This window comes from Babjeviella inositovora (assembly GCF_001661335.1).
Source record: "Babjeviella inositovora NRRL Y-12698 unplaced genomic scaffold BABINscaffold_9, whole genome shotgun sequence".
NCBI classification, from domain to species: Eukaryota; Fungi; Ascomycota; class Pichiomycetes; order Serinales; genus Babjeviella; species Babjeviella inositovora.
Genome location: NW_017566846.1, coordinates 171,279 through 196,067, shown reverse-complemented (window position 1 = coordinate 196,067; position 24,789 = coordinate 171,279). Strand labels below are relative to the sequence as shown.

The 24,789-nt window shown below is 49.4% G+C and overlaps 12 protein-coding genes across 12 annotated transcripts; 5 read left to right on the top strand and 7 right to left on the bottom strand.

Moving 5' to 3' along the window:
- Positions 1–301: 301 nt before the first annotated feature.
- On the bottom strand, positions 302–1,486 carry BABINDRAFT_18056 (class I SAM-dependent RNA methyltransferase; the record flags this gene model as incomplete). Its single annotated transcript, XM_019131126.1, has 1 exon — positions 302–1,486. A coding segment is annotated over one exon (1,185 nt), but the record flags the coding sequence as incomplete, so codon positions are not given.
- Positions 1,487–2,218: 732 nt separating this feature from the next.
- DAD1 (Dad1p) lies at positions 2,219–2,506 on the top strand (the record flags this gene model as incomplete). Its single annotated transcript, XM_019131888.1, has 1 exon — positions 2,219–2,506. The coding sequence occupies one exon, from the start codon at positions 2,219–2,221 to the stop codon at positions 2,504–2,506; it is 288 nt and encodes a 95-aa protein (XP_018984031.1).
- A 120-nt stretch (positions 2,507–2,626) lies between these two features.
- On the bottom strand, positions 2,627–3,254 carry BABINDRAFT_38768 (low molecular weight protein-tyrosine-phosphatase; the record flags this gene model as incomplete). The annotated part of the gene is made up of 4 exons (XM_019131893.1): positions 2,627–2,881; positions 2,935–3,100; positions 3,145–3,165; positions 3,211–3,254. 4 exons carry the CDS (start codon positions 3,252–3,254, stop codon positions 2,627–2,629), a joined length of 486 nt encoding a protein of 161 aa, XP_018984030.1.
- Positions 3,255–4,323: 1,069 nt separating this feature from the next.
- BABINDRAFT_152187 (uncharacterized protein) lies at positions 4,324–4,709 on the bottom strand. Its single transcript, XM_019127237.1, has one exon. The coding sequence runs from the start codon at positions 4,565–4,567 to the stop codon at positions 4,370–4,372; it is 198 nt and encodes a 65-aa protein (XP_018984029.1). The 5' UTR covers positions 4,568–4,709; the 3' UTR covers positions 4,324–4,369.
- Positions 4,710–5,463: 754 nt separating this feature from the next.
- RBD1 (Rbd1p) lies at positions 5,464–6,570 on the top strand (the record flags this gene model as incomplete). Its single annotated transcript, XM_019131208.1, has 1 exon — positions 5,464–6,570. A coding segment is annotated over one exon (1,107 nt), but the record flags the coding sequence as incomplete, so codon positions are not given.
- Positions 6,571–7,196: 626 nt separating this feature from the next.
- On the top strand, positions 7,197–10,176 carry BABINDRAFT_64373 (exosome catalytic subunit; the record flags this gene model as incomplete). Its single annotated transcript, XM_019132432.1, has 1 exon — positions 7,197–10,176. The coding sequence occupies one exon, from the start codon at positions 7,197–7,199 to the stop codon at positions 10,134–10,136; it is 2,940 nt and encodes a 979-aa protein (XP_018984027.1). The 3' UTR covers positions 10,137–10,176.
- A 238-nt stretch (positions 10,177–10,414) lies between these two features.
- On the bottom strand, positions 10,415–10,879 carry BABINDRAFT_162398 (uncharacterized protein). The gene has a single exon (XM_019129334.1). The coding sequence runs from the start codon at positions 10,709–10,711 to the stop codon at positions 10,544–10,546; it is 168 nt and encodes a 55-aa protein (XP_018984026.1). The 5' UTR covers positions 10,712–10,879; the 3' UTR covers positions 10,415–10,543.
- A 2,717-nt stretch (positions 10,880–13,596) lies between these two features.
- Positions 13,597–14,556, top strand: BABINDRAFT_176919 (E2 ubiquitin-conjugating protein). The gene has a single exon (XM_019131027.1). The coding sequence runs from the start codon at positions 13,952–13,954 to the stop codon at positions 14,408–14,410; it is 459 nt and encodes a 152-aa protein (XP_018984025.1). The 5' UTR covers positions 13,597–13,951; the 3' UTR covers positions 14,411–14,556.
- On the bottom strand, positions 14,490–16,135 carry BABINDRAFT_152137 (uncharacterized protein). The gene has a single exon (XM_019127236.1). It carries the CDS (start codon positions 15,883–15,885, stop codon positions 14,569–14,571), a length of 1,317 nt encoding a protein of 438 aa, XP_018984024.1. The 5' UTR covers positions 15,886–16,135; the 3' UTR covers positions 14,490–14,568.
- On the bottom strand, positions 16,012–18,730 carry BABINDRAFT_162396 (ubiquitin-specific protease). Its single transcript, XM_019129333.1, has one exon. The coding sequence runs from the start codon at positions 18,586–18,588 to the stop codon at positions 16,291–16,293; it is 2,298 nt and encodes a 765-aa protein (XP_018984023.1). The 5' UTR covers positions 18,589–18,730; the 3' UTR covers positions 16,012–16,290.
- Positions 18,731–19,154: 424 nt separating this feature from the next.
- BABINDRAFT_162395 (uncharacterized protein) lies at positions 19,155–21,654 on the bottom strand. The gene has a single exon (XM_019129332.1). It carries the CDS (start codon positions 21,607–21,609, stop codon positions 19,270–19,272), a length of 2,340 nt encoding a protein of 779 aa, XP_018984022.1. The 5' UTR covers positions 21,610–21,654; the 3' UTR covers positions 19,155–19,269.
- Positions 21,655–23,017: 1,363 nt separating this feature from the next.
- EHD3 (mitochondrial 37S ribosomal protein mS47) lies at positions 23,018–24,391 on the top strand (the record flags this gene model as incomplete). Its single annotated transcript, XM_019131904.1, has 1 exon — positions 23,018–24,391. One exon carries the CDS (start codon positions 23,018–23,020, stop codon positions 24,389–24,391), a length of 1,374 nt encoding a protein of 457 aa, XP_018984021.1.
- Positions 24,392–24,789: the final 398 nt, after the last annotated feature.

Here is a 24,789-nt window from a genome sequence, read left to right as displayed (position 1 = left end):
TACTTAATCCTGCATATAGTTGATAAAGGAGGTCCGGCATAGTGGGGTAACACGTGACTATACATGCAGTAGGCAAGGTATTTGGGCAGGCGGTGCGTTCATCTTCACTACAGATTATTATTATTATTATTTTCGTGAGCTTAGCCCCCATCTGTAACTCTGCTCGAATGCTCGTACATGATGGAAAACGACATTGTCAAGCCCTAACCATCACCTATAACGTGGGTTGTCCAAATATTTATACACAATGAGCTAAACAATACCCCTCTTGCTTCCATATACTGACTACTCCTCAGTCTTTCAATTCCAAAATAGCGACTGATTCGACATGCTTTGTTTGCGGAAAGAAATCAAACCCGTTAATGTGTCTGACCAGGTACCCAGCCCCGTTTTCTGTCTGGGTCAAAAAGTAGTGCAAGTCTCGAGCCTGGGAGTAGACATTGCAACTGATGTAATAAATAAGACCTGGTTGGAAGGCTGCTAGCTGGTCCAAATACACAGCGTTGGAGCCCTTCCGCGATGGGTCCATGATCACACAGGCGTCACTGGCGATGATCTCTCGGCTGAGAATGCTGCTGGAGAATATTTCGTCGGCAGAACCTTCCACGAACTCGCAGTTGGTCAAGTTGTTGAGTGCTGCATTTGTTGCAGCAGCTCTCAAGGAAGAGCTGTCGATCTCAATCCCGATCATCTTATCGACTAGCCCCGATAAGGATATCCCAAAAAGCCCCGACCCACAATACGTATCGATCAAGTACCTGGGCTTGTGCTGCACACCCGCCTGTGTGATGTAGAAGTTCTCCGTTAAATGATCCAAAACCCTTGGTATAATTGAATTATTATTCTGAAAGAAACTGAACGCCGGAAACTCAAAGATTTTCCCGTTCACAATCTCTCTGACGGTGGCCCGTTCCTGCGACACATTCATCTTCGCACCATTTTCCCCCACAGACTCTCTCATCAAGAGTGTGCCCCCACGAGGCCAGTTATGGAGACCATCCTTCACACCCTGGCGCTCTGCGGGCAAGTTTTCATTGATGACGTCACTGGCAATGGCACACCGCTCGAGGTCAATCAAGCGGGCAGAGTCCCGGCCCAACCCGTTGAACCCGATCTTGGTCTCCCGTGGAGCCTCGCCCCGTCGGGAGGGGCCGTTAAAATGCGGAGTCAACTTAGTTCTGTAACCGTACGTGCGGGGACTGGCAATAGTTGCGCCAATCTCCGGAAGTTGGCTGTCGTTTGGGAAAAATATGCTGACTGCACTGGAAATTTGTCTACGCTTCCATTCGAGCTGGATTTCCTGGGGTAACATCTGCAATTGGCAGCCAGAACACTTGCCAAAGTATTGGCACTGAGACAAGGAGTCGTCCCGCTCCGGGCTAGGCTTCACCACTTCAAGAACCGTAGCCTCGGCGTATGTCAGGTAAATGCGGTCCAACTTCACCCGAACTATCTCGTCTTTAAGCGCTAGAGGGATGTACAAAACTATTAGCCGGCCACGGTACTCTGCGAGGGCGAAGCCGCATGCAGAGGAAGCACTGAAGCCGGTGACAGTCACCTCAAGCTCGGCGGTTTCAGGCGCGGTGTCGCTTCTCCAGAACTCCGCCACCAATTCTGGTTCGTTAGAGATGGCAATTTCCGGGTAGGTTTTGAGGAACGGGTGGCCGGCGGCCTTCATCTCTGCGAGAAAGTTGGACATCTCCCATTCTAGGATTTTTTCAGCGCTGATGGGGTCCTCGCGCTTCTTCAGTCTTTTGGTCTTTTTCGGAATTTTGCCATGCTTGCGAAGGCTTCTAATGGGTTGCATCTGTTTTTTGGTACTGGCTTCCTGGTAAATCTGTGAAACCTCTGTGGGGTCGGGCAATTGAATCTTGTGGTCAAAGAACCCCGCATAGCCGGTGCTGCGGGCAGTGGTGGAAAAACGGGCCAACCTGAAACCCATACCTCCGAGAGAACTTGCCCAGATATCTAGCAGAAGGTTTATCGACCTCATTTTTGCCGTTGGGAAGACTATTAGAAGAACGATCTTGTAGTAAGACATGGCCATACAAGCATAAATTTTTCTCAGCCGCACAAAGTTTGTAGGCAGGACTCGCAGAGACGTGAACAAGTGGGTGCAGAAAACGCGAGCCGCGTAAACATAAACCAGAATCAAACAGACATAACCAACCAATAGATCATCACCGAAGTGAGCTATCAACTCCAGCTCCAAACATCAATGACCACGCAACCAGAGAGCCCCTCGCTCACCTACTTTGAAAAGCAGCGAGACTTGTTGATCCAGGAGATCAGCAACAGCATGGAGTCTGTCCTAAACAACGTAAACGCGTTGAACCGGTCGTTAGAAGGTGGTGTGGCCGTGGGAAAGGAGTTTGATAGTGTTTCACAGTTGTGGGGCACCTTTTACGACGGAATGGCCCAGGCGGAAAACTTGAAGCGGAAGCACGAAACGCCGCCACCTTTGAGTGCGGAATCTGCCGAAGAGGAACCCGAATCTAGAAATTAGGGAAGAAGCGGATGCAAAGCTGCATTTGTCACCTTTCTTAATTACACCTTGCCTTCCGTGGCCCCACCTCTACTTTCTCAATGCTACCTACACTTTGATCGTTTCAATATTCAATTCTACCTACACCTGGCCTACCTCCTGCTCCAAAAAGTTCTCACTGAAGTGCGACACCTGCTCGAAGTTGTGCTCAAACCCGTTAATCCCACCATAATAAGGGTCCTCCACGATGTTGCTGAACTTTCCAGGCTCCGTGTTCCACTCGCCAAAGAGTTCCACCCGCGCGTTGGACGTCTTGGGCATGATTCTCAAGAGGTTGCGCTTATTCTCTTCGTCCATCGCGATGACGTAGTCAAAGTTTTTGAAATCGTTTGCTTTCTGTATTGTTAGTTGTAAGATATTCTGTTTCCAGCACTTGTATCTGTACGTACGAATTGCTGGCCGCGGTGTTTGACCAGGACACCGTGCTTCTTGCACGTAGCGGACGATCTGTGGTCTGGGTCCTCTCCAACATGGTAACCAGCGGTGCCAAAGGAATCGATGCGCTTAAAGCGGTCTGAGTAGCCCAATTCCTTAACCTTGTGCGCGAAAACGGCCCTGTCGTGTTAGAAGCGGGTGTGAGAAGATCCAGAGGTACTTACTCGGCCATTGGGGAGCGACAACTGGGGTATTAGTATTTGTCTTGCAGAGGACTGTTTTGGACTTACATATTACCCAAGCAAACGAATGCAACAGAAATTTGGTCGGCCATGTTTAGTATTTTGCCGAGGAAGCCATTGGGCTGAGGGAGACAAGACTTTTGGGTTGATGCAATGTAGGGTATTTATAGACGTGTGCCTACCGAGCGGCATGTAATCCAGCTCAACCGACCGACAGGCAGCCTTAGGATTGCCCATCCTTTTTGAATGGTGCAGATCTATACTTTTGACCTCAGCTTTACGCGCTATAAACACTAATCTGGGTGTATTTCAATTTTCAGACCAAATAAATACTAAAATGGATGTATACGGCTATCTGCAATACAAAATACGTACTCTATTATACGCCAATGGATTTCCTTAGCATTTGTCATAGTCTCTATGTTAGCATGTATGGGCACGAAATGTGCAATATGCCTGTCAAAGAAAAAAAAGTCCCCCTACAGATCCCATGAAAAGCCGGGTCTGCAGTTTCAGAACAAACAATGGTGACTTCGTAGGTATTTTTATGCTTGGCATTGTAGAAATACAAAGTCAGACTTATCAAGGAAATCGAAGGTAATGGGATTATGCGTAGACAACGGCATTTTGCAGCCAGTGCTCGTAACAAACAGAACGATTTGTAGGTGATCTGCGTGGCTGCCCAAAAAGACTTTACGATGGATGAGAAAATATTCTGTCAACATATCTCTTCGGATCATAATGAGTAATAAAAAAAATATGCACGGAGTAAACCCCTGCAATAGGCTTGGAAGCGGTGGCAAGCCCATTTTATCTCCGCCGATTGACAGAGCCCATACCTCGTGTAGGTCTTAGAAAGCTATTCACTACTAGCGTCGTCTAGCTAAGCTTACTGCCAAGCTTCCACCATCCTCAATATCTCGGTAGCATCAGAATTGATCCACGTTGGTTGATTTGACAGCTTTCGACATTATTTCTTCCTTTATTTAACACAGTATCATCCGTCCCTCTATTATCCAATAGGAAGGTGTCAGGCGTCTCTAATAATATTCTCAAACAAGAGGCGTGCAGGGAAGTGCATGTGCGTGATCCCGAGGCACAGCCTGGTGCACATGCCGTAAATTAACGGAGACATCAGAGCTACGCTAACATTTCTGCACTATTACTTCTACGTCCTATAGAGATTGCGTTCAAGCACGGATATACATCAGAAAAGCATCATCCCAGAGCATTCAAGTGCTATTTGGTAGTTTCTTCTGCTAGTGCTATTTGCTAGTTTCTTCTTGTGTCCTCTGCCAGCGTCTCCTGCTAGTGTAATCCGGTGACATCCCTTACTCCAAATTATCCTAGTTACTTTTGACTTCCCATTATACCCCTTGGATCTCAACGTTTGGTCTAAAGCCATACCTGTCAGACTAGCTTTGTTCCAAACTTCTACCTGGTGTCATCTGAACCGCTGACCCCCCGACCCAAAGTCTTCCGAAACCCTGATCTGTGTCATATTTTGTCTCCAGTCTTTTGGCATCACCATACCTTGGCCCCAGTAGACTTATCTCAGATCTTTGTTTGTTGCTTCATTTCCCTATCTCCTTGTATCACTGTAATCTGCACACGGTGACGTTGTCATATCTCTGTCCTTACCCTCAACTGAGATACCATCTCTTCACATCTCCTTTATACTAACTCAAGATGAACCGTCTGGAATCCTTTGAGTTTTCTAATATCCCACTGCACACACCACACCACGATCGGCCCTCGCACGATGACCGGTCTTCGCGCCGCTCGATAAATCTGCCGTCAGAGATTCCATTCTCTGGCCCTAATCCGTTTAGCCAGGCCGACGACCCCGACCCCTGGAACCAGGATCTGCAACCGACCCAGGAGGCCCAAAATTGGATCCCGGTAACCTCCTGGGAGAAGCACTCCACCTCCCAGAATAATTCTCGTGGCTTCAACTCCAAACCTTACTCCCATAATCAGAGCAGCTCTCGGACCAACCCTCAAAACCCAAATGCCCCTGTCACGCCCTGGAGCTATGATTCGGACTGGACCGCAGAGCACAGTATATATGGCAACCCGTTCACCACCGACCGCGACATGGCATACACGATGGACGCAAGGGATGCGCCTGTACCCAAGCCGCGCTACCCTTTTGGTGACGACGCAGCGCTCAGCGGCAGCTCTGATGATGCCAACGGTAGCCGTTTTGCGTACCCTGAGTACCCGATCACGCCCAAACACCATACTCGAATCTACGAACAGGCGTTCCCGAACCCTGCGGCCGCGATGAACAGCGCATCCATCCAGCCGCCCAAATCGCCCCTCCGGCGCTTTGTCTCGCAGATCGCGTATTTCACATATTTTGTAACCCTCATCCAGGTCCTTGTATTCATCGTGGAGCTCGTGAGGATGAGTCAGCTCACAGGATCGCCCCTCCAGACCAAGCCTTCGTTCAATCCGATGATTGGCCCGCTGTCGTACGTTCAAATCAACATGGGCTCGCGGTTTACCCCGTGCATGCACACCTATAAGGGTCTAACGGACGACCCGTCACTCTTGTTTCCTTGCCCTAACTCTACCACAACTGATACCGAAGTGTGCTCCCTCCGGGAATTGTGTGGCATGAACGGCTTTGGGACGTACACCAACGCTTCTGGGGACACTGTGAGCTATCCCAACCAGTGGTACCGCGTGTTTGTGCCGATGTTTCTCCACGCAGGCTTCCTCCATATCTGCTTCAACCTCTTTCTACAGTTGACCATGGGTGCGGACATCGAGCGCACACTCGGGATTGTCCGCTACATGGTGATCTACATTGCCCTGGGAATGTCTGGCTTTCTTCTCGGCGCAAACTTCTCCACCAATGGAATATCGTCGTCGGGTGCCTCTGGCGCGCTTTTTGGCATCATCGCCGTCAATCTCTTGATGTTTGTGTACGCGGGAAAGGAAGGCCGCAACCACTACAACACCACCCACTACAAACTCTTTTTAATCACCATGGTGTGTGAAATTGTCATATCGTTGTTTCTAGGGCTATTACCAGGGTTGGACAACTTCTCGCACGTCGGGGGCGCTGTCCAGGGTCTTCTTTTGGGTGTGGTGTTGCTCAAGGATCCGCATTTTGTGTACGACTCTGAGTACCTAGCGTCTTCGCGTTATGATATTCGCCACCCTTTAAAGAACAAGCGCACCAAGTTTTTTGGGACAACCTTTTCGATGCGCCCCAATCTCGAGGCCAAGGTCAAAAGCCGTCTTATCTACTGGCTGATCTTCCGTGTCGTGTGTTTTTTGCTCTCCCTCGCGTACTTTACGGCCTTGGCTATGAACTTTCACAAGAACGGCGGCGGCGGTTGTTCGTGGTGCAAATATTTAAACTGTATCCCCGTCAACGGTTGGTGTGATATCGGGTTCATTCTGCCCGATACGAATGCAAAGCGTAGTCTCATGGTGTTTGAGAGTTTTGGCTCGTCGAAAGGGTTATATGTGTTGATGGGGGCCTTGGGGGTGGGATATCTCTGGCGCAGTCGTCGAGCATAGACCATGTGTATTATAAAACAACATATGTGGGTGATGCTTGTGTTGAGATAATAAAAAGATCTATAGAATGCCGATTCATAAACGGAAGTAACGAGGAGGCATGCGAATTTGAGCAATGCCTGTGAATATTTGTAACCAATGCCTACAAGTGGTGGTTCATCAAAACTGTAGCGTTTGTTGGAATTAGAGGGAACATCCGCTCGTGAAATTTCAATAGCCTGCATCGGAAAGCGTGAAATGTTAAATATGTTCATACAAAACTACCGGGTGAAATTATCTGCATTCTCGTCTGTAGCACTATGCTTACTTCTAGTAACTTCTCATTAGAGATCATACCGGCAATTCAACATTGCGGTGCTTACTAAATGTGGACCAGTATCAAAACGAAAGGCATCCTGCACGCCATCACGTGCGCGAAAAAATTCTTGCATCAAAATCAGTCCAAAAAAAAATAATACGTCTTTTGCCACGATCCTAATCAACTCCTCCCAACTACAATGGTCGCACAGGTGGAAAGAAAACGATTAACTGCGGGTCTCACGGTCACGCAGAAGGTGTTTGTGCGCTCGAGAAATGGGGGTGCCACCAAGATTGTCCGCGAGCACTACCTCCGCGATGACATCCCGTGCTTGTCCAAGTTGTGCAACCTCTGTCCGTCGATCATGAAGCCGGACGCGAAGGGCGAGTTCCAGAAGTTCACATTGTCAGACACTCCGCTCAAGCTTGCTAATGGTGGCCACCACTACCTCGTGTTGGATACCAACATCGTGCTCCACGCCATCGACTTGGTAGAGAACGTGCACGGCTTCTTCGATGTGCTTGTGCCGCAGACCGTCTTGGAAGAAGTCAGGAACCGCTCGGTGCCGATCTACACTCGATTGAGAGCCTTGTGCAAGAGTGACGACAAGCGCTTTGTTGTGTTCCACAACGAGTTCTCCGAAGACACCTACGTCGCCAGAGAGGCGAACGAATCAATCAACGACCGAAACGACAGGGCCATCAGACGCACCTGCTCGTGGTTTCAAAAACACTTGAATGATAACAGCCCCCAGCTCTCAGTTAACATCATCTTCCTCTGTAACGATAATGACAATAGGGCCAAGGCTATCACTGAAGGTATCGATGCGCGCACTCTTGCCGAATATGTCGAGGCGTTACCGAATGCCGATGAATTGCGTGACTTGGTACCAACCGACTCATCCGAGTTGCAGCGCGTCAACGAAATCGCATATCCCGAGTATTATTCGACCGCGCGCCTCATGGGCGGGATCAAGAACGGGACCCTCTACCAGGGGATTGTCAACATTTCGTCCTACAACTTCTTGGAGGGTGCAGTTAACGTGCCGTCCTTCAAGAAGCCGTTGTTGCTTTTGGGTCGCGAGCGTTTGAACCGAGCCTTCAACGGGGACTCCGTGGTGGTCGAGTTGTTGCCAAAGTCGCAGTGGAGAGAGCCTTCATCGCAGATCATCGAGGAGTCGGCCGTTGAGGCTAATGACACCCCCGAAGACGAGGAAGAGCTCAAGATTTCCGACCAGGAACGCCGTTTGTTGGCCCAGGACGCCATGGTCTCCCACAAAACTCAGCCAACCGACGAAGTCGCCTCCCGCATCCAGCCGACGGCCAAGGTTGTGGGGATCATCAGACGCTCGTGGAGATTCTACGTGGGCCAGATTGCCCCAACCTCCGTGAGCGAAAACTCCGGGAGCGCACCATCCAACTGCTTCGTCATTCTCATGGACAAGTGCTTGCCAAAGATCAGAATCCGCACCCGAAAGGCGCCGGAGTTGCTCGGTAAGCGGATCGTCGTGGCCATCGACTCGTGGCCCTCAACCTCTAAGTTTCCTGAGGGTCACTTTGTCAGATCCTTGGGCGATGTTGAGTCCGCCGAGGCCGAAACCGAGGCATTGTTGTTGGAGCACGACGTCGAGTACAGGCCGTTCAGCAAGAATGTCTTGGACTGTTTACCGTCTGAGGGCCACGACTGGAAGGTCCCGACCGATCTCGACGGAGACGAGTTTATTAAGAAGAGAAAGGACTTGAGAGCAAAGTTGGTGTGCTCGATCGATCCGCCAAACTGCCAGGATATTGATGACGCGTTGCACGCGCAGCTCTTGCCGAACGGAAACTATGAGGTGGGGGTCCATATTGCCGATGTTACCCACTTTGTCAAGGCCGGGACGGCTTTGGACGCTGAGGGCGCCTCCAGGGGAACGTCGGTCTATCTCGTGGACAAGCGTATCGACATGTTGCCAATGTTGTTGGGGACGGATTTGTGTTCGTTGAACCCGTACGTCGAGAGATTCGCCTTCTCCGTCATCTGGGAGCTTGATTCCGATGCCAATATTGTCAAGGTGGACTTTATGAAGTCGATTATCAAGTCCAGAGAGGCGTTTTCCTACGAAAAGGCGCAGCTCAGGATTGATGACGAGTCCAACCAGGACGACTTGACCAAGGGGATGCGAATCTTGTTGCAGTTGTCGCGTAAGTTGAAGCAGAAGCGTTTGGATGCCGGTGCGTTGAACTTGGCCTCGCCGGAGGTTAAGGTCCACATGGACAGCGAAACGTCGGATCCAGCAGAGGTGGAGATCAAGAAACAGTTGGCCACCAACTCGTTAGTCGAGGAGTTCATGTTGCTTGCCAACATTTCCGTCGCCAGAAAGAACTTTGACGCCTTTCCCCAGACCGCCATGTTGAGACGCCATGCAAACCCGCCAGCCACCAACTTTGAGAACTTGAACGACATGTTGCGGGTCAGAAAGGGCATGGCTGTTTCGCTTGAGTCATCCAAGGCGTTGGCAGACTCCTTAGACAGATGTGAGGACCCTGCCGACCCGTACTTTAACACGCTTTTACGTATCATGGCTACGCGGTGCATGATGGCCGCGGAGTACTTCTCTTCTGGTTCCTACGGATACCCTGAATTCCGCCATTACGGTTTGGCGGTAGATATCTACACTCATTTCACCTCTCCAATCCGTCGTTACTGCGACGTGGTTGCACACAGACAGCTCGCTGCCGCCATTGGCTACGAGCCGTTGGACTTGTCGCATCGAGACAAGGGCAAGATGGAGACGGTGTGCAAAAACATCAACCGGCGCCACAGAAACGCTCAGTTCGCCGGCAGAGCCTCGATCGAGTACTATGTCGGTCAGGTGATGAAGAACAACGAGTCCACCCAGCTGGGGTACGCGATCCGCGTGTTCTCCAACGGTATTGTCGTCTTGGTGCCAAAGTTTGGGATCGAGGGGTTGATCAAGTTGGAGTCTTTGGGTGACATAAACTCCGCCAGGTTTGACGAGGAGAACTACTCGTTGACGTTTACGGACCATACCGGTGCCGAGAGAACCATTGCGGTATTCGACCAGGTCGAGGTGGATATCAAGTCGGTACTTGATGAGGTCACCAGTAAGCGTAAGGCTGAGTTGTTCTTGAAATAGCCAAGGTGTGTATATTAATCGTATAGATGTATTTGTTTAGGAAGGACGTAAGCGGAACCGGAATAATGACTTAGTTTGGTCCAATGAAGGCCGTCTCATGCGGGGTTATGATCTTTTGAGTGTATTTTAGACGGAAATTTCATAAGCTAGTTTAAACCGCCGAGTGTGTTGGCATGGCTGCTCTTAAATGCTACTTTGTCAAATGGGAGAAATAATGCTAATTCAGTAATCGACACGGGTCGTGTTTCATGTTGAGAAATGAAAGTCTGACTAAATTTGGCAGTTAGTCACTTATTTGTTTTACCCGGAATACACCGTATCTAAAGCGGATTTGTCGAGGGAACGAATTCAGCGATGAGTAGGGGTTTACTTCGTATGCCATGTATCTGCAGCTGGGTTCATGTAGCTCACCCAGTAGCTGAAGGTCTAGGATATGGCAAATTTTCACCTGTTATTCCGATAAATTTCACATGCTTTCCATATTTTAGTTTAAATGGCCTAATCTCCAATGGATAATGGGCCGTAATTCGGATAGGGTGGAATATCGGAATACCGCAATTAGTGCTTCCCCTCATTGAGTATGAATTAGGCGGTCTTTGGACAAAAAAAACTTAAGCGTACTCTTAGACGTTGCCCCGAAACTTCAATTATCTGACTTCTGGCACTAGATTAATGCTTTACCAGCCATTTTATCACTACCTCAAAGGTAGTGCCTCTATGGTGGTCCACATTTTCTGAATACCCCTGTCATGCATACCCCTGAAACAAGCGGATCGCGCCTCGTATTACGTCAAGGCAGTCGGTCTACTGGCGGCCCTGGATTGTGCGCGTATAGAAAGACTGGAGAACCCCGGATAGTTAATAAGATAATGGTAGAACACAGGGGTTATATTCTCAAAGGCAGTGGACAGGTATGGGCAGACCTCGTGATATCGCTGCATTACTTATCTCGTTGCTGATTTCTGGTGGTGGTGTAGGGATTTACGAGAGGAGTTATGAGAAGATTTTTGGTTATACAAACTGTGTTTCACCCGGGCTTGCAAAATGTAGACAATAGTCTGGGGTTTGGGCTGCACTTAACCGCCCCGCTGTACTGCATCTGAGAATGCTTGTGTGCTCTAGTGTATTGGTCCTAATAGTACACGGCGATCGTTTCAATCGGTAGTATAATCTTGGATATGAGTCGAAGTCTGGTCTGTATAAAAATAACCCGCATGAGTTCTACAGTGCTCTTATTTCACTTCTATGCCTTCAAGTTTGCGGTAAAGGCTGCGATCGTGCAGCTGCAGTTCAGTTTCATTTTTTTCCCAAAGCGCAGCTATAAGTACGCCCTGTGTTTAGACGAGATTAATTCAGAACATCAGGCCCCAGACATACCTCAGAAATATCCCGAATATGCGATTTAAATTACCCCTTGGGCGTGAATTATCTCAATCAGTAACACGTGAGGCTCTGAGAAAACCGGCTATCGGATGCTCACACCCCCGTCCGAACACTTCTGATACAAGACGGCGCTGCGTCGTCGCCATCTGCGCTCTTACCCCCATTTCGAAGGATCCTACGTCGATCAGCTGTGACCTGAATTCAAATTTCATGTATTATATGCGTAAGGATAAAACAAAAATAGGAATGATAACAATATATTTGCTAGAATACAACACGGAGTACCGTTGCACATGACATCTGCAGTATAGTTTCAGGTTTTCGCATGGCCAGCCGCGCGATGCAATCTCGCATGAAACCAAATGCTAGCTGCCAGCCATTCTGGAGCTACTTCTTTGCCCCCATGCTGAAAGTTGTGATACCCAAAGATTATGGACTGGTGTGATGAAAGATTCTAGAAAGAATTTTGGGTCACGATATCTCTCTGGTATTTCAGAAATCTACCACAACACACTCAGCTTGCCGTTAACCTCTCTAAGGGAATCGAAATTGATGTTACGAATCAGAGTAACAAGGTAGGCAGCGCCACCGAGGATACCAACGGAGAAAAAGAGGATAATGTTGTACATGTTGTGAAAGGGTATATGAGATGCTGTGATGGGAATACGGTCTCTAACTTCAAGGAATAGGAATGGGAATATGGGGTATTTATAGGGTTTTGCGTGGTATCGGGTCTATTAACATGGGCCTCTCTCCTTCTCCTGAGAGTCGTGTGTTTACGCACCTATTTCCCATTAGGGTAAAACTCCTTTGCGTGTGTATGCAAAGTTCCCCTAGTCAAGATCTAGGGGAGTGTATGCGCGTGCGAAGGTTTGTTTAAGGCTACTAAATAAAAAGGGATGATGTACTAACAGAGGATCTAGAATCCCTGGCGTGCACTGCGTATAAGGTGTTTCTCGTCTATGAGCAGCACATTTAGCTGCAGAAATATCTTGGTTGTAGATTATCGGCGAAAAACCTCGGCGTTAAATTACAACTCGCGTCTGTGTTCCAATACAAAAACTTGGGAAATCTGCACTATATTTTGCCGTTCCATATACATCAATATCATGTGTTTCAGCGTATGTTTCAAGGTTCCTGAATGTACATGTAGAGCATGATGGGATGTTTGTAGGGAAGGACTCTAGGATTTGCGGTCATCCAAGAATTATGAGGCCAGACCATCACCTATAATTTGGCCGTTCACATGTCGTGGGTATGCTTATGCAAGGTAGGGTGCCCTAGTGTTAAACGCATGTTGGCGCGCAATCATCGTTACTACATGATGTCTTTTCCAACTTTCATCGAGCCGTACACTACTGACACCCAACTGGCATTCACTGGCGTCCTCTGACATTCACCGGCGTCCTTTGACACCCACTGACATTCACTATCGCCTGTTGATGATCTGTCAAACCTTTTACACATCACGATAAGGTGCGCGACAGGCCAAGAATAATTACCTCAAGCAGCTTGCAGATGTATAAAATTTCACCGAGATCTAGTCGCGTACACATGCACGTATCGCCGTTGCCAGGAAAGAATTTGCGGCCCTCATCACTACAATTGTACACGGAGAAATAGATTATCTTCACCGTTAGTCATGGAGCGGGATTTTTTTTTGGCACCCTTCGTTATCGAGTTCTATTATGGCTGTTATTTTACCAAATTATTTGCGTGTCATTGTCTCTTGTAATGCCACCTCCAAGCACCTCTTAGGTTTTACTATACGCTGGTATCTGGACGGTGGTTAATAAGACCATCTATTCTCCTGATAATACGCAGTGTTGCTTGACCCCGACGTGAACGTATCGCGGATTGATATAGACAGACGTACCATTTAGTTCCGTCTGCAATGGTACTAGTTACAGATCTAAGACTGAATACGATAGCCATTCTGGTTTCTAAGTCAATGAAACTTTGATCCGAGCTAAGGGTCAAGAAAATCAGAATCCTCTCTCAACTATGTCTGCGACTAAATATCGCTTTATAATTGCCGTGTTTGGCAGATCAGCCGTCTTCATGTACAGGAACAGATTCACAAGGATAACCGTTGGCCATTATACTGGCATTAATTCTTTCACAACTTTGCAATGCACTTTATGGATTAATAGCCATTCGTTATTCAAGTTTCCACTCCCACTCCCCATCCTCCAATATAGTGCACACGCCATGTAATCGGTAGGTACGCGCCACTCCACACCTGGCAAAACTTTGAGGCTTCGCATGACCGGCACCAATTGCCCGCGCCATCCTACAAAGCACGAACTCCTCACATGATGATTTCGGTTTCTCAGACATCAGCACTAAACTAGCCTGTATTGACATTGTCAAACAGACATATACTACTCCCGCCTGAACCCCATCTACATTCCCAGCTGTTTATTGACCCCATGTCTTCGTTGCCAAAGAGAATCATCAAGGAGACGGAACGCTTGGTTTCAGACCCTGTTCCAGGCATATCCGCCATTCCGCACGACGATAACTTGAGATACTTTGACGTCGCCATACAGGGCCCGTCTGGGTCGCCGTACGAGGACGGGACCTTTAAGTTGGAGTTGTATTTGCCTGACGATTACCCAATGTGCGCGCCAAAGGTGCGTTTCTTGACCAAGATCTACCACCCAAACATCGATAAGTTGGGCAGAATCTGTTTGGATGTATTGAAGAACAACTGGTCGCCGGCATTGCAGATCAGAACCATTTTACTATCGATCCAGGCCTTGTTGGGTGCGCCTAACCCGGACGATCCGTTGGCCAACGAGGTCGCTGAGGAGTGGAAATCCAACGAGGCGCTGGCCATTGCCACCGCTAAGAGCTGGACGGAGCAATTCGCGAAGGAGGGTGATTGATGTGTAGTAATGTACGTTATAATAGGTAATAAACTGGTTTTTCCGAAGCGATAAGTGTACGTGTTATGATTTTACTGCCTTATGATGTCATTGGTATACAGTAAATAGCAATCTCTATCAATATTTATGCAGATATTTAGTCAATGGAGGTTTTACCGTCAGTCATCCTCGAGCAATCTTTTCAAGATAACGTGATTCACATCAAACGTCAGCAGCTTGTGCTTGTATCGCTCGTTCCTGAACCCCCCTGCAAAATACGAGGCTCTGTCGACGGCCGTCTGTACTTTGGCTTCCGGAAGGCTCAGGTTCAGGGCAGCGACAAACTTACTGGCCTGGTTGGTGATAGAATGGGCAATAGAGGTGGCATTGCCTAGCAGAGGATTTGCAAGGCCGCCGGGGAAAGGATCAACCGTCTTCTGCAACACCCTGTGGGCTACAAGGCAAAACTCTTTCCTAGTCTCCAGGGGTAGGGATTTTTCGCCATACCGGCACCCGTGAACTCGGGCGTACAAATATAATTTAAAGTCCAAGAGAACCTCGCCCAGGACAAACTGCTGTGCTTTGTCGATGAAGGCCTGTAGAAAAGGGTTTGGGGGGTCGATGAGGTGTGCCGCGTGAAGATCCAACATGTGTAAAAGCTGGTTCGCCTCAAAGGGAGAGATCTCCAGAATGCATTCGCAGTTGGTGTAAGCGGGCTCCACAAACGGGGTTTGCCTGATGATGTGTGTCATCCTCACCGGCGCCAAGGGAGCATTGGCTGCTGCATTAGTGTCTGTTTTTAAACCCTGTAGATGGAGAACGGGTTCCTTGGGGAGGAGCTTAACTTCCTGGGGCTTAACTTCCTGGGGCTTAACTTCAAAAGGGCGCTTGCTTCCATGGGACTTTTCAAGGACTGGCTGGGGGACAAACCGGAGCTCCTGAAAGAGTTCTTCCCCAACCTTTTCATTCATCACACGCACCTTCTTTCGGAGATTTGTTCGCTGAATGTTTACCAATGAATCCTCCGTGTCGGAATCCTCGCCGTAGTCATAGGAAATGTCCACCTTCCGTTTGGCAGGTTTCGTGGGCGCTCTCTCACTCGACACATAGATGCCTCCATACTGGAGGTGTCTCTCGCGGAGGTTAAACGGTATCACAATCTTCTCGTCGCTCACAGCTGGCACCTGTAGAAGATGGAGAAATGTCAGGGTCATCTGTTGGTCGTAAGGCTCATTGAGACGGAGCTGGGCGTTTCCATACGTGTCATCCGCGTCCATCTGGTCTCCGATCTCAAACCCATCACGCTGATTCTCGAAGTTAAACCGGTTTTCCCGCGTTGACACAAACGACAGCGGCACAAACCCGTCAATCTCAGGCAGAAAGTGTGTGTCGTAGGTCATTGCCGTGGCCATAGATCGACCTCGTAGCTGAGCGGCTCGTTCGTCTGCTTTGTGTGAATATTGGTCTGGAACATCGCCCAATAGTGTAACGTTCATTAGGCAGTAGATCGGGTAGCTGGTACCTGATTGAAGGTGTGCCTTTTAAGAATTTACCGATGTCAACGCACAGGATACGGTGAGGTTCTGGTACATCGCTTAGATACACCGTGTGGTGACTCTATATCTGGATAATATTTCTCTTGAAAAAGTGTTCGTAACAGCAACTTAATAATTACTATAGATAGTGTATGATGTACAAAACCGGTATTGGGTTTATGAAAATCTCCGAATTTAGGAAACTCCCATGCATGTGACCAACTGCGAAAGCCTTTTCTTACTGGTGTTTTTGAGAGTGAATTCGAAGCTATACCGACAGTCCAAATATATTCACCTGCAATACATCAAGTTGTATAAACATAATAATTGTAGATACGAAAACCTCCACTCTCATCCTCTCGTAAATCACCAATCTCTTTTCTTAAACACAAACAAATATCCGTTCTTCTCCATCTCCTGAAAGCTCTCCTCACTCTCCTCAACCACCGCCACCACCTTTTCATCGTTGAACAACACCCATCTCGCAGCGCCGTCCACATCCTGCTTGATAAACACCACGTAATGGCCGGTGTGTACAGACGAACCCTTGTGGCAAACCACCCCAAACAATTCATATGCACTTTCATTCACACACAGCGGGCTGGCCAAAATATTCTCCATCACCATTCTGTCGACATCTGCCTGGGGTAAGCGTGGCATATCTTGCTGGGTGATCTCACCGCTGTCATCTGGGTTGGCAAATAGCCATTCCACGGCGCTGTTGACGTCGTTACCTGAGAGCACAAGCGCTTTGTTCGCCAATTGTGGGCTAAAGCCCATACTAACCAAACTCTCGATATCGGCCAAGACAGGGCCCGCAGGTCCTGCCGGCGCAGCGGGCACGACAAATGGTGCATCGATATCCGCATCATCCATATGCGCAAAGAGCCAGTTCATCGCCTCCTCCGTCAGAGCGTTTCCCGTGTTGGCCAACCCCTTCAAGCACCGGTTTTCCGGAAACCCCATACTTACCAAGCTGTTGAGGGCATCCTGGTTCGGCTCAAAGCCCTGAACAGGAGTTTCAACAAGCACCTCGCCAGCTGCCAAACCCGTGGATCTGAATCGGTCCAACAAGAGCTCATGAGGCAAAGCAATTGGAACATCCACCTTGACGGGAACCCAGTTTTCAAGCTTGATACGCTGAGCGCTGACCACAAGAACCTCAGGGAACGACACGAACCCGTTAGATTTGCGTGCGGTGGTTGTTTGAGAGCAGTTAGAACAGGTGAAGTTGGAAATTTCCTCCACCAGGGTGTAGCTGGCGAGACTATCGATCAAGCTGACACGTTCGTACTCCTTCTTTCCATCTGCATCCACGTTGATGACTCTGTCGGGGATTGGCACCGAAAGGCTGTCGACCAACTCGTCGGAAAAACTCGCACCGTGGCAGCTGGTACACACAAGCTTGTTCCTCATGACAAATTTCATCGCCACGTTGGGGTTTTCCAACGGAGCGACGATGTCCAAGAAATAAGCGTCAAGCTTTTCCACCGCGTAGAGCCAAAACTCGTATGCGTCCTGCTGTCTGGCGGAGGAAAACTCCGCATGGGTGCCAGCGATAACCGTCTTAAACCCCGATGGCTTGATGCCGCTCTGGTACGCGCTGTCGGGTGCCGGTTTGGAGTACCTTCCGGAAGCCAACCCCTCGTAAAGCTTGAGCAATTGCACGTGGAGGCTGGAGGGGTCTTTGTCGCCGAACGACTGGGCCTCGAAAAACCGCTTGTACGTCTCTAGCTGCATCAAAATCTGCATCACGGAGTTCAAGTAGCAGGAGTTGCCCAAGTTCTTGACCCCCGTGAGGTGCGGCCCGAACACTGGCTCCAACTTCCCGTTGGCCGTCTCCAAGCTGAACTCCCATTGCATGTTCTGGTCCAATTGCAACTCTATCAAGTTCTTTTCCGTTTTGGTGTGGCTCGAGACGTCAATCCCGTAGTTTCCCAAGAACTTTGTGAGCTCGGGCACCTGCACCTCGTCACTGCACTGATAGCAGAAACAATCCGCGGAATCCAGCGAAAGCGAACCGAGTTTGACCGCCACCGGGTGCCCCGTTGCTTCAAAGTGACTCAAGGCGTGCGAATTCCCGGAAATACCGCCGAATTGCGCCCTTCCACAGCCCATAGCCCCACAGTGGAGACACAACCACAAGTTTTCCCTCAAGTCGCACAGCGCGCACTGAGAGAGTGGAACCGGACCAGTGTGCTCTTGTTGGTCAAGATAGAGCGAGTGTTCACAAGGCAAAATCTCCTGCTCCCAGGTCTTAATCTCTTCCTTTTTGGCGTTCAGGGTAGCGCTCATCACACCGGCCGCAGCAGCCGCGCCCTCCGCTCCCGCGTCGACTGCACTGTCGCACGCCGCGCAGTAAAAGTACGTGGCAGTGTCAAAAAGTTCGTCGTCAGAAAGCTCTCTGACCTCCAACTTGGCGATCTTGGTCGGTCTGGGAGGTTCCGGCTTCGGCGTCTTTTTCAAGTTGAGAAAGAGCTTGTGGTTGGAGGCCGCAAAGTGCTCCACGGTATGGTTCAAGTCGCCGCGGGAAAACGCCTGAAAGCACGTGAGGCAGATATCGAGGCCAGAAGACGACTCTGGCGTGTCGAAGCAGTACATGCAATCGTCTTTGTACACCGTGGCTGAAGGCAGTGGCGGCTGGGCGGTGTGCAAGCAGGTCATGGAAGAATAAGAGGATGGTGATGAATTGGTAATTATGGATAATGATCTAATAGTGGCAATGGATAATGAACTAATAGTGGTAATAGGTATACTCGGTGGCAAGTGGGGTAGACTTTCTTTTTTCTCCCAGTGGATGTCATGCATATAGATGGAGGGTTTACAAGAGATAAATTATATAATGGGTTGGTTTGATTGATTTATTGTCATAACTGTTTATTTACAGTTATTTAAAGGTGTGGAACCTCTGAGCGCTTTTCCTCATTGATCGTCAGAGCCCAACACTAATTACGAGTGAAAGTACGTATAATTAGCTAATAAAGTATTTAATATAAAAATATAGTAATTTATTCAACCCCCGCTCATTTTCAAAACCAGAGATCGGATTATATAATATATGCACTCTAGTATATATACTCAATGATAAACTTCTATATTGTATTTATATAGTGTGTACGTTTTGAGAGCTGGTTGATTATTACTGGTGCATTGCCTTATATCCTACTCGCAGATATCACCAGAAGGAACTGCACGATGCCTACATTCGCCCTTAGTGTCATCCATACGGCTCAGACTTTGCTCTTTCCATTCAAACCTGTTCTACTATACTTACAATTAATTCAGCACCAAATTTTTCTGCGATCAAAACGCAATTAAAACGCATACAATTAAAGCTTCCTACGCCTAACTCCTAAGCGCCTTTGGGAGCGACGCATCGGTGATCCGCCCGGAGATGAAGATCAACAACGGAAGTCCGCTGGTAAGGTAGTGTGCCTCAAGCGCGTCGATAGCTTCGTCCACGGAAAGCCCGTTACGAATCCCGTTCTGCACGATGTTGTACACCTTGCGGCGTCTGCAGAAGTACTGCGACGTGGTGGACGAACTGGCACCTCTCCAGGCGTTCCCATGCTGCTCCTCCAAGTCTAACGGACAAGGAACGCCGTCCGTGCTCTCAGTAAACTCGCGGTAGACCTCGCGCATATCCGCGGGTGAGCGCTTGAAGACAAAGTCGTGTTTGACAGTTACCGCCTCCTTTCTGCGACGCTTTGGCGGCGGCACAAACGGAGCATCGTCTTCGGATTCCTCCGCGAGCTCGTCAGAGTCACTGGAGTCCTGAACCAGGCGGCTCATCTGATCAACACGCTTAGTCAAGCTTTCCAAAGCTACCCTCAAACTCTTGTTTTCCTCGACCAAATACCCGAAGTACTCATTAACATCCGCCATGGTGCTGATGGTGAACGGACCGGAAGCAACCGCAGTGCCGTTGGCCGGGAAAAACGCATCTTGCTCTCGGCGGAACCGGGCGTACGCTTCAGTTGCAAACACCGGGTGTTTTTCCTGCCGGTATTTGGCCGGAAGGAATTTCCAGTCCTCGATGAACACGCGCGCGAGGTAGTCGAGTGTGCGGATGGCGTCCTTGGCCATACGCGCGGTCTCCAAGACGTCGTCCAAAGTTGCGCCCTGGAAGTGGTTCTGGAACGAGCTGGAGCCGGCAAGCACGTCGCGCCACGCCTGCAAGTGCGGAAAGACCGCGTGTACAAGCGAATCTGGCGGCACAACGCTGTCGCGTGTGCACGTCTCCTGCGCGTCCGTCGCATAGCCACCCAACGCTAAAAGCGGTTCCGGCACAACGTCCGCAAGATACGTCTCAAGCGATGCCTCAGGCGCGGACCAGTGGATAAACTCCTCGATCACGCCCTCGGGAATGCCGCGTGCACGACACGCTTGCGCTGCAGCCCAAAGCCCCGCGTATGTCACATTGTACGGACCCACGCCCGCACCATCCATAAGCTTAGTCAACGTGCTCTTGTGGTGGGTTGCATAAACCGGCTGGAAGCCATCGCTGCCGCGCGCCGCAAAGAGCTTAAGACCCGCAAACTTGCCACGCACGGCAAAATCGATCTTCGCGTCGCCCCAGCGCCGCACTGCCGCTTGTGCCATTGCAAAGTGCGGACACACCTCGACCTCCGCGTGGCGCACGCAGCCGGTGACATAGCCATTTTTGGCAATGGCAAGCACGGTGCCGAACGGCGCGGTGGGCTCGCTGACACGGATGTCGGCGAGCTCGATATAGCGCAACTTGGAGAGCGGATACGCGAGGTTACGCGCAAGAAGGAGCGCCAACACGCTACTAGGATTTTTGCGCACAAAGCCGTGGTGGACGATCCGTTTGAGCTCTGCGTGACTATAGGTCAGGCCGTTGTAGCGGTCGTCCAAGTCGCGTTTGACCGCGAGGGTATTGCGAGGAGGGGTGGAAGGAGGTATGGCTCTTGGGGAGGCGTCTAACTCGTCCGATTGAGGGGTGGCCCCATGCACAGAGTTCAGCTGAGAGCTCTTACCGTAGTTTTTTAAAAACTCCTTCACCTCTGGGGTGCGCGGCGGGTCCCAGGCAACGCTGGCGTCGCCTGTGCGCTCAATTTCTTCGGCGATCTGGCGCTTGTACACAAGATTGATCCCAGCGAGGTAGTGGATTAAGGTGGAGCGGGAGTAGGGGACGGTAGCGCCCAGTTTGGAGGTTTTACCCTCGGCCGCAATGTGGCGGAGCCAGAGAAATGCCTTTTCGCCGGTGACCTTATCAAAAAAGGCGTCGTCAGGGTAGATACTCTGGCTCCATTCAATGTACTTTTCGATCCCTGCGTTGTACGCGTTAAGGGTTTTGACCGGAAGGAGCTCCATCAGAGAGATGTCGATATCAGCATCAACATCGGATTCGTTAGCTGCAGACTCTGTCTCGTCATTCACAGCCACTTTTCCACTATTCACCGTTTCGTTATCAACATCTCCCTCATCGACTTTATTTCCAACACTATTATCTGAAACCACCGCCTCCACAGTGGTGGCACTAGATGGTGGCTGGAAGGTGTCCACCAAATCCGACGCGGCATCGCTTTCTGAGAGCGTCGGGCTGTTGGGCGCGACATCGTCTTCAGCCGTGAGAGACTTGTTTTCTGATACGGGGGAGCTTCCTTCGACTGTGGCCTGTGGTTTCTTTTGATTAACCTTTCTCTTTGCTTTTCTGGCCATTTTTAATAAGGTTATTGCTGTTGGCACACACTAATATACATTAATTTCGGATGGCCATGTGATAAACAAATGAGATTTTGCGACGAATATCGTCAGACACGCGAAAATGAAGCAGTGTGCAGGATTTCTCGCGCGTTTATGAAATTCAGAGAATTTCGCGAACGCAACATGTACCATGAGATTTAATGGTAACATTGGTAGGCTAGTGCCAGTTTTCCCATATAGATGTACAAAAAAAGAAGGATAGAAATAGATGAACTCACAGTTTGTACTTGTATTTTTATTATCAAATCGCTAGATATATAAACGTTTAAATACCTTGGTTGATTGCTCATAAAGATTGTAGTAGACAATCTCCGAAATATCCTCGGACAACGCTAACCGATCACTAGTCTCTTGTAGTCCCACAGCTTACGGTTTAGTTTCTATCAATGAGAAATCACAAAGATTCCTTTTCTATTATAGGAAGTGATCTACTCTTCGGGGAAAAATCTCATCAACTTAGATATAGGACAAGAGTTTTGAGTACCAGTCTTGAACGAGACGCCAGGGACTGTCAAGAATTTGAACTATTTTATGAAAAAGTTATGGAACAGAACTGGACTATACATCAAGCCTTTTCATCCGCGTACAGCACTCTCTTTCATCCAATTACATTCTGTAAAACTGCTTGCACCAACGCGAACTAACAATAACCCTACGAATTCTGCCTAAACGAAAACCATTTGGTTACTGCAGCCCTAGAAAGGAGAACCGTCTTAAACCCTTACCAAACCGTGGATCCATACAGGACCCGTCAACCTTGCACTCTCAGTGTAATATTTTTTGTAACAGTGACAGCACTCGGCGCTGTGATAGCACCGAAGACGGGCCACTTCGCGGCCCCTGTCAACCCCTTCCCGAGGTGATTTCAGTGCCTGGTGTTTCCCCGCAAGACTATTGTTGGTCGAACTATCCCCCTCCTTGCCTACCGACAGCCCCTCAGTCAGCCCTTGCTCACGTAAGCAGTCGATCCCCTCGCTGACATAATCCCCTCCTGCACACATATCCGACCGAACGTGTGATTTGGCAAACCAAACGAAAAACTTTTGGTGGTAGCCGCCACAACGGCTTCACCCCGCCGTCAAACACACCATAAGCGAATAGATCACTCCGCCAGCTACCAAACCGATCTGCATTCGATCCGTCTCCGATTTCCATCCGTATCTGACGCCTTTGCATCGTTTCCCCTGCCAGCGCCCGCTCCATCTCCGATCCGTTAGCCGACAGCCCCATTTGCAACCCCATTTAAAGTTTCCCCTCCGCCTTTTTTTTCTATATAAAAGCCACGCGCCCCGCAAAAATCCACACTCTCCCAATGCTCTCTCGCTTCACCAGAACATCCCCCGTGCTCCGCACCCCCATCAGAATGTTTTCCACCTCTATTCCTGCCTTTGACGAGACCGACGTTGTCTTTGATGTCCGCAACTCCTCGCGGATCATCTCGCTTAACCGCCCAAAGAAGCTCAACTCGTTGAACCACTCTATGACCTCCAAGATCATCCCTCGTTTGCTTGAATACGGCCACTCCGCTGCCGCTTCCACCGTGATTATCGACACCAAGTCCCCAAAGGCATTCTGTGCCGGCGGTGACGTTGTCGCGTGTGCCACGGCCAACGCTGCTGGCGACTTTGCCTCCACCACCGGTTTCTTTCAGAACGAGTACTACTTGAACTACCTCTTGGCCACGTTCAACAAGCCAATCATCGCTTACATGAACGGGATCACCATGGGCGGTGGTGTTGGCTTGTCCGCACACGTTCCCTTCCGAATCGCCACGGAAAAGACCATGTTTGCCATGCCAGAGATGGACATTGGTTTGTTCCCAGACGTCGGGACCACCTTCTTCTTACCACGCATGGATGGTAAATTGGGCTACTACCTCGCCATGACTGGTGACCGTTTGAACGGCTTTGACAATTTGGCTGCCGGTACTGCCACCCATTACGTGCCATCCGCACAATTGGAGAGATTGACCCAGAGATTGACCCAGTTGGAACACAACAAGGCCACCTTCAACAAGCCGGAGGAGTTTTTCCAGGTTGTAAACCAGGCCATCGAGGACTTTGCCGAGCCAATCCCGGCCGACTACCAGTTTGTCTACACCAACGAGCAGAGAGACTTGATCGACAGAGCCTTTTCCCAGGCCACATTTGACGACGTACTTGCCTACTTGATTGAAGATGGTTCCGAGTTCGCCCAAACCACCTTGCAGAAGCTCCAGACCAAGTCACCATTGTCGCTTAAGGTCACCTTCGAAATGTTGAACAAGGGTGCCGTCTCTACCATCCACAAGACCCTCCAGAGAGAGTTGCAAGCCGGCGAGAATTTCATGATGGATTCCGATTTCACCGAGGGTGTCACCGCCAAATTAATCAATAAGACCACCCCTCACTGGAAGCACGCATCCGTTGCCGACGTCACCGCCGCCGAGGTTGCCCGATTCTTCACCAAGCCGGAAAACTCTATTGTCAACAAGGATTCGCTCCCATTGTACGAGAACCGTGACTTTGACCAGTACCCATACAATATGGGCTTGCCGACCGAGATTGAGATCCAAAAGTACATCAACGGTAGCGACGGTTCTGGCAGGAAGTACTTGCCGACCCCGAAGGAGGTCAAGACCAAGTTCTTGAACCACTACAGAAACAAAGCCGGTGTCGCCTGGAAGGTTGACAATGTCTTGGCGAGAAAGTGCGTGCCGAGCCAGGAGAACCAGGAGTACGTCCAGTGGAAGTTGTAAACGACTTAAATAGGGCTGAGAATATGAAAACCTGTATATACTTAGAGGGGTGTAGGGAGGGCTGGCTGGATGCCGATAGCGAAGAGTTGGTCGGTCATAGGTTGACAAGGACGAATGATAGGGGCATTCTAGTTGCACGTACTTACCGTTTATGTACAGACCATCTAAACCGCTTTTAAATTAATCCGCAATCATTATTATCTCTCCTGTTAATGGTCCCATCAATAGTTTCGCATTGCAGCCTTGCCCGATAAAGAAAGGTCCGATGCTAGTACCAACCCGTTTACCGGCTGAGCATGTATAAAGGGATACATTTCTATCCCACTGCCTGTTTGATATTTATTGAGAAGCTTGCTTAGAAAACAACCAAGTACAATCCAAAAAAATCAGGAGAGCCT

Excerpts from the sequence above, each read along its gene's own strand:
- BABINDRAFT_152187 (XM_019127237.1), bottom strand. The coding sequence starts at position 4,567 with ATGGCTTTAGACCAAACGTTGAGATCCAAGGGGTATAATGGGAAGTCA.
- BABINDRAFT_162398 (XM_019129334.1), bottom strand. The coding sequence starts at position 10,711 with ATGAGGGGAAGCACTAATTGCGGTATTCCGATATTCCACCCTATCCGA.
- BABINDRAFT_176919 (XM_019131027.1), top strand. The coding sequence starts at position 13,952 with ATGTCTTCGTTGCCAAAGAGAATCATCAAGGAGACGGAACGCTTGGTT.
- BABINDRAFT_152137 (XM_019127236.1), bottom strand. The coding sequence starts at position 15,885 with ATGAACGTTACACTATTGGGCGATGTTCCAGACCAATATTCACACAAA.
- BABINDRAFT_162396 (XM_019129333.1), bottom strand. The coding sequence starts at position 18,588 with ATGACCTGCTTGCACACCGCCCAGCCGCCACTGCCTTCAGCCACGGTG.
- BABINDRAFT_162395 (XM_019129332.1), bottom strand. The coding sequence starts at position 21,609 with ATGGCCAGAAAAGCAAAGAGAAAGGTTAATCAAAAGAAACCACAGGCC.